At 36.4% G+C, this 7,812-nt stretch overlaps 1 protein-coding gene across 1 annotated transcript; it reads right to left on the minus strand.

Annotated features, from left to right (window-relative positions):
• Positions 1-1,012: 1,012 nt before the first annotated feature.
• On the minus strand, positions 1,013-6,830 carry LOC144606943 (stathmin-like). The gene is made up of 4 exons (XM_078423468.1): positions 6,773-6,830; positions 3,733-3,896; positions 2,745-2,936; positions 1,013-1,187 (listed from the first exon to the last, which is right to left on the minus strand). Exons 1-4 carry the CDS (start codon positions 6,783-6,785, stop codon positions 1,125-1,127), a joined length of 432 nt encoding a protein of 143 aa, XP_078279594.1. The 5' UTR covers positions 6,786-6,830; the 3' UTR covers positions 1,013-1,124.
• Positions 6,831-7,812: the final 982 nt, after the last annotated feature.

Raw genomic sequence — 7,812 nt, forward strand, 5'->3', positions numbered from 1 at the left:
TGTGCCTTTTTGAAAAATGTGCAAATTTTCCTTCTTATGACTGTATGAACACAATTGTATATCTTTCTGTTTCAGCTTTGAGCGTCTGCACTCAGAAGTAGCTTAGCTAAACTGTCAAAAGGTACTACCAGATCTGTTGAACATTTCAAACACATTTTGGTTTCACATTTCCAGAACCAGCAGTATTTTATACATTTTTTTGTTTGTCAAGCCTCGGACTAAATTTAAACTTGATCAATAAAACTTGTCTGCATATTTAATGGTCCAAATAGAATGAAGCCAAACAGCTGCATCCTCTTGAATAAAACACGAAGTGCTGGAGGAATTCAGTGGGTCAGGCAGCATCTATGGAGGGAACGGTCAGACGGAAGAAGCCTGATTCTTCAGGCTGAACCCTTCCCTCTCCAACTGTCTTCTCTTGATTTGTGGGGACAGGGAAGGAAACTTTTGAAAGTTTTTTTGTAAATGGGCTTTCAGGCTTGACCTACGTATAGACTTTAGATTCAGTTGTTCAAACTACAATCTGTTGGATCTTGAGAAACCTTAATCTGCTGTTGCCACAGAATATTTCAACATTCCTACAAATTCACATCTTTCAATATTTGCACAATGAAAAGTTTTAATTTCAATTCAACGCTTCAGGACATAGTGGCAATAATGTTAAATAAAACACCTAGCACACTTGCCTCAGATACAAGCTTACATTTTTTGCAAACACTATCTCACATTTTACCACTAAAATGAATTAATGACAAAAATAGTTAGCCAGCAATTATTCAGTTTTATTTAGAGATTTCAATTAGGCATGTTAGGTCAAGACAAAAAAATATGACATTTAGCATGACAGATATCATGGGCAAAGCAGATGAAAACTACACTTTAACATTTTCATTTCTGCATAGTACATGCAATGCAAAAGTATAAAAAAATGCATTTGGAGAGATAAAACTAAATCATCAATAAGAGTAAATGGTAGTATCCCAGATTCCCCCCTCCCCCCTCCCCAGCCCCTAACCACACACATTCCATTTCAAAAAGTATGTTATTACATCTGGTTGTTTCAATAGCATTGCTGTAAGTGCTCTTTAAAAATTGTTTGAATACAGTTACTACAACAGACATGGTTAAACCATTTCTGCAGTTTCTTTGCTCTCTCTGTTCTTTCTCACTTCCTCTAGGTGCTTGTCCTAAATGATACAAAAATAAAAAAGTTTTATTTGAAAAGAAATACAATGACAATACAATTCTCTGCAATATGAGCACAGTTCTATTAATAACTGGATTTTCTTTCGATTGATTCTGTTTTACAGATATTGTCAATACTTTAAACATTTAAATAGCAATTAATAATGCTGCCTCACAGTTCCAGGAGTCCACATTCAATCCTGAACTTGATTTCTGCTAGGTGCACTGGTTTCCGCCCACATCCCATAGGTTAAATGGCTACTTTAAATTAGCCCTTAATATAGATAAGCAGCAAAAATAATCAAATAGAGAAAATATGAGCATGCAAGGGAGTATACACTATTGAGGTACAGGGTTGAGGGGAAAATGGGATTTCTCTTTTTGAGTGGGACTGATGGAGTCAACTGGCCTTCCTGTGTTATAATAAGTTTACATAATGCCAATTATTCCAATAACTCTGAGAAGGTTTGTTTTGTCATCTTGTTCTCACTAACATGTCCATCATTTCCACTCTGATTATTTTTGCTAATTACCTAACTTAAGTAATTCAGTTACTAATGAACCGACCAGCAGATCTTTGAGATGTGGAAGGAAAACAGAGTAACTGGAAGAAATGTACATGGCTACAGGAACAACGTGCTCTCTCCAGCATTATAACTTAATCCGGAATTAGTTGTTTTAGAATGGCTGAAAGAAAAGATTTCCACTGTGGACATACTGCAAGAATTTTTTTTTAAAGTTACTGAGTTGACTTTGTTTCCAAAAAAAATCGTTGATAACCTTGACGTAAACCTTATAAACCTATCTTTCACTTGGTGGTTAACAGATCCAAATCAATTCTATACTATGAAGCCTGCAGACAGATAATGTAATCAAAGCAATCAACTTCAGTTTTTAGTTCCTTCTAGCAAAGAGGAGGAAGACCAACATTTCTCTTTGGTTTCTCTAAACCTGCATCATGTGTTCCCCAATTGCACACTTTCATATTCCATGCAATTCGTCCACGATGTCACTCCTGATAGAATGTACAAGAATTTTGCTGGTGGGGATCCCAGTAAGGTGCAATCACCTTTGAGCAATAGTTGCAGGCCAATTAAAATTCATTTGCCATCATAGATTATCAACTTCAAAAGGTTTATATGTATTTGTGTGACTTACCTTGTGGATGAACGGTACTTAATACGTTTTTAATACTTCAAGCTCCAAATGACATGTAATCTAAACTATGCAGATCAACAAGGTGCAAAGTTTGATCCATGTCCACACTGATTGTTATTGACCCAATCCCACATGTTAGAAATGAGACAGCCCATCAACAATAGCTATCAGAACCTATTATCTTGATTCAAATGATTAAACGTTTCATTGATTTGGTACTAGAGGGCTGCTTGGTCTCACAGAACTATGCCCACTTCAGTCAAAGCCTAAGGAGTAAGTAAGGAGGAGTAAGCTGGACAAAATGGACAGCACGAACAAATCAAGAATCCTGGAGTGGCCCTGGGAAGTAAGCCATTCTGAATTTCATCTCCTCTGTTAAAAGAGAACTAAAGTTAACTTACCTTCTCACGAAGGCGCTCAAGCTTAACAGCTAACTGGGCCTCACGGTTTTCCTTAATGAGCTCCATCTTGGAAATCAGTCTTTCTTCTGCCATTTTGCTGAATTTGGTATTTTCTTCAATTGCTCTTTGAAGCACTTCTTTTACATGCTCCTGTTTCTCAGCCAACTGCTTCAGAACCTCAGCTTCATGTGACTAAGGGGGAAGAATAGAGATCAATTGTTCAACTGAACATTGTGACTACGTGAGTTGTTTTACTAATTCAGTGATGCAAGTCCCCAAATGGGACAAAGCATTTAGCTACGAAAAATAGCTCGAATGTTAAAATAAGAGATAAACTTATACAATTATTTTAGCTGATAAATGTATCTGAAACTTTATTATCCATCACATTGCGAAGGAAATTATTTATTAACAATGTCACATCTAGAAGAAAATTACTTAAAATGTAATGCATTTAATATGATCAATGTGATCAGTGCACAGAAAACAGCGTACATTAAGGACAGAAAATACTGAAAAAAACACAACTTAGGAAGCAACATTAATAATTTGTGGATTCCCAGAAAATTTAGGTTTATCTGAACAATATTGCTTACAAGATATCAAGCATATTTGCTCACACTCCAAGTTACATATAAATATTATTTCCAAACAGCACCTACTCAAACTGTTATACATCATACATAGTACATTGAGTCATGGATTTCTAAACTGAAATTTGTTTGATTTTTCCATATGCCTATGATGCTGCTGCAAGCAGGATTTTCATTGTTCCTGTACCTCACTGGATTTGTGCATACATTAAACTTGGCTTGACTTGAATTGAATTCCAAGGAGCCCTCTATATCCAAAACAAGGAGCTACTGTATAGTACTGATAATAGAATTAATAATTTGGCCCATTATTTTACTGTGACTTAGTCAGATAGGCTCTTCAGCTTCTGTCTTTAAGTACCATTTAGTTCAGTTGCTCATATCTGTTTCAATACCTTTCGTCTATTTTCTGCAGCTTCCATCTTTTTTTGAAGATCTTCAAGTGATCGATCTTTCTTGGGAGAAAGAGGAAACTCTGGAATTGTTTCGGCTGTAGGGCTCAGAATGATTTCAAAAGCTTGGCCTGAAGAACGCTTGTCTAATTGCTTTACTTTAATATCTGTTTTTCACAACAAAATAATAAAGACACAAGTTAAGCTAAGTCAGAGTTCGTTCGTGGATTAATTGCAGAGGTTAAATAGAATTGCCTTCAGGATTCTCTGATGTAATATAACAAGAGTAAAAATATGTAGAATGGCATAATGTTATATAGATTAAGTGTTAAATGTATAACAAAACTATTGATCCTCAGGAAAATGTACCAAAATAAGAAAGACTAAAGTGCAAAGAACAAAAAAAAACAGTTGAAGGACATAGTTTGCATTCCCTTGGGTTCAGGTGGTTAGAGTTGATCTTACCCATTTGAAGCCCTAATCATTTTAGCCAAGAGACTGTGAATAGGTCAAGATAAGTCACAGAAGTGGTGATTTAGTAGGTGTAAAAGCATCAGTAGATATGAAGCCCAAGTTGAAGAAATGAATTGGAAGTACTGTCTAAATACGTGTTACAGTGAAAGGCTAAAGGTTTCAAGAGTAAACAGCATTTAGGATTGTCAAAATAGCTTGTCATTCCAAATCTAATTTTTGGAAATGTGTATCTAACAATCAATGAACAGTCAACATCAAACAGGCAGCTCAGTCATGACAATATGCCCGCAGTGTAGTTTAAAAGGGATCCAAACAAAGGATACCCTTGCATTTTGGGTCCTCAGTACACACTTGAATTGGTAGCTATATGAATAGCAATAACTGACGTAAAGAGGATCCTATAAAGAGGATCTTGGTATGAAATAATTAACTTTAAAAAGAGAAGCATCACAAGTCAGTGGAAAGAGATGCTGCACGACCAGGTGAAATATTTCCAGCGTTTTTGTAATGCACTTATCACCGCACAGATGGAGGCTCTCTTGTCCATTGGCCTCTTTGCTGGCTGCCATTAGGCTCCCTCCCCCCACATCGTTATTATTCTGTAACATATTTTCTCTCACATCCCCGTGAACACCCCTTTAATTATTCTTGCTACTTACTTCACAAAGGGTCAATTTACAGGAGCCAATCGACCTACCAGCACATCCTTGAGATGAGGGAGGAAACAGAGCACCCAGCGGAAACCCACATGGGAAAATCACAGGGAGAATGTGCAACCTCCACAAGGAGGCTTGGAGCTGCGAAACAGTAATGCTAACGATGCTGCTACAATGGCACCTTACTGTTTCTATTTCAGATTTCCAGTTTTTTCCCCCCCCAATCAAAAGAGACATTCATTCCAGAAGATACATATGTTATAGTATAAGAAATTTCATGTGCTTTGGTTGAAGTCCAGCATTTGACACCGAATGCTGACTCACCAACTTCTCGGTGCACTTCTCTTTGTAGTAGTCATGAACCACTGCCCATTTATTGTACACAAATGAAAAGATGTTTTTATGTTTTGGCTTTTTCTAGCAGGAATCTGCATTTATTGGCACTTTTTGTCTCAAATGTAGTAATCAAATCAGTTACTGATTTGTGTAAATAATAAATTCATTTTTAATATAAACTGTAACTGGTCTACTATACAAATTAGACATTAGATAGTAGATAAACCATCCCTCGATAATCTCCAATTTGCTGAAAAAAAGGAAATGTGTCTGAACAAAATAAAATAATTTTCTTTGACAATTGTAACTTTATTTGAAAGTATTCCATTGTGTATGAATTGTTACAAAGCAATTTTTACAAAAGGCTTAAACATTTTTTTTCTACATCAATGCTGCCCATCCTATTTATGTTTCTAGTATTTTCCTTTTTCATTTCCTACAAATTAGTTATTTGTTCATTTCTTTATTAGGCAATACTGATGGTATCTTACCAAGTATAAGAAAGAGGTTTATTTATAGATGATACTCCACGTGATTGTAACATCAACATAGCATAGAAATGCATGCATGCTACACCAAATTAAATTTGCTCCAAATAGGAGCTAACCAGATATATTGGACTTACTTTGATGCTTTAAAGATCTGAAGATGCCTCACAAGGACCCGATCATACTCACGAAGGCCAATACCTCCGAGTCTACCTCACCCAACCCTGTTATTCATTTGGACACATTTACCAAATCAGTTGTGCAGCAACCACTATCCAAGGTTTCGCTGTCATGGCTGTCCTAAATCTGCGTGTGTCAACTAATTCTCATCTCGTGGTGCTGGATGCATTGCAAAACCCCCATCATGTTCAGTACTTCAATGTTACAATGCACAGATATGCAAGTTAGTAACCTGCAGAATCACTGAAGGATATTGCCAGCAATTACCTTCAAAAATTCAGAGCCGAACTACAATAAATTCCATTGTCGGAGTGGCACCACCTCATTCCCCTACCCCTTTTACAGGTGCTCCCTGCCTTACAATGCTTTGACTTATGATATTTCGACTTTGCGATGGTGCAAACGACAGCGACCCGTAGCGAGCCGCAGCTCGCTTCTGGCAATGTGATCACGTGTATTCAATGCATTTCGACTTACAATATTACAGAGGCTCTAGGCTATTGGATGCTATACTTATTGACAACCCAATGAACATTATTTTTACTTTTTAAAATAAAAGTTACACATACTTTATACATATTAATGGGCTAGACTGGACAGATCCCATTGGGACTTGCTGAGTTTAGGGGCTGGGAGGAAACCAAATATAACAAGTCAACAAAATAAATGGATTCAGGTAATTGCCACTGGGCTCCCTTTTCAGGGATAGGGACAATTGTTTATTTAAATTGTTCATGATCATGTTGATTCTGGACTACCCAACTACAAGCAACCCTAGGACAATAAGAGTCAGATACCCCTTCAATGCTTTCATGTGCTCCCGATGTGGAATCCCAAAGAAAATTACATTATTACACTCGGATATCCCACTATGTAGAATCACATACCTCAATTGGAGATCACACTCACCTGTACACGCCATATTCTTTAACGATGATACCGAACTAAGCTCTACAACCCAGAAAAATATTCAATGCAAGAAGAGAATCTATGAAATGAGCATAAAAAAAGTCACAACAGTCGTTTTTAAAATTTGTTCAAAATTGCAACTCAGATTAAAACAATTAACTTTTATCCCAAAGTTTCAGGATAAAAGCTGAATAGGAAATTGGAATGGGTATTGTTAAATCACATTGAACTGATTCAATAATAATGAATGTTATAAATGGACTTTTTATGTCAAGACGTCATTTAAATTAAAAGTGTAGAGGGGACTAGACAGTGTAAAGAAGTGATAGGTGGAGATAGGCAAGTAGGGAAATAAGAGTCAGGTGAGGGTAGGGAAGCAGTGGTTTCATATTAATAAAGTGTTCCAATTGCACACAGTAGGTGTGACATCTATAAAAACAAAAATGCTGAGCCACAGAAGATATCAAGACAGATGAGGAAACCGACTGTATGAATTCTAAAAGTGAAACATTATACAATTAAAATCCGGGACTTGCAAAAATTCAGAATTGATACAACATCTGGCAATTTGCAAGTTTGGTGAGGATTACAAAAATGGTGCGGTGAGCACATGAAGTTTTAAACTGAGAACCAAAGTAATCCAGCATACAAAAAGTTATTAATGAAAAAGTTATTAATAAAGGCTCAGAGAATTGTATGTGTACATTGAAAGGCAGAAAGCATGAGAATAGTAAAATATAAAGGTAACAAGGAACGGAAGTAGATTTCAGCAGAGTTGAAGCAAAATTAGAGTCACGCCATTTTAGAGGTAAAATTAGTCTTGTTGATAGTATGGTTGTATTATTGGAAGCTCAATGTGCATCAATTGTGACACCAAGGATGCAAACAGTGCAGCTCAACGTAAATGAAAGAATTGAATGATGCTTCTGTTCATCCAATAGACAATTCAGACAAAATGGTTGGGCTAAAAGTGCCGGTACTACATCAGAATCAAACTTCAGCTGTGAGAATGAAATCTACTGCTTTTTCAGATGAATAGC

The sequence above is a fragment of the Rhinoraja longicauda genome, chromosome 27 (genome assembly GCF_053455715.1).
Source record: "Rhinoraja longicauda isolate Sanriku21f chromosome 27, sRhiLon1.1, whole genome shotgun sequence".
NCBI classification, from domain to species: Eukaryota; Metazoa; Chordata; class Chondrichthyes; order Rajiformes; family Arhynchobatidae; genus Rhinoraja; species Rhinoraja longicauda.

Bases quoted from the DNA above. Each gene is read 5' to 3' on its own strand.
- LOC144606943 (XM_078423468.1), bottom strand. The intron at 2,937-3,732 runs GTATTGAAACAG...CTTCCCCCTTAG, and splicing joins CTGCAGAAAATAGACGAAAG to TCACATGAAGCTGAGGTTCT. The intron at 1,188-2,744 runs GTAAGTTAACTT...TGTATCATTTAG, and splicing joins TTGAGCGCCTTCGTGAGAAG to GACAAGCACCTAGAGGAAGT.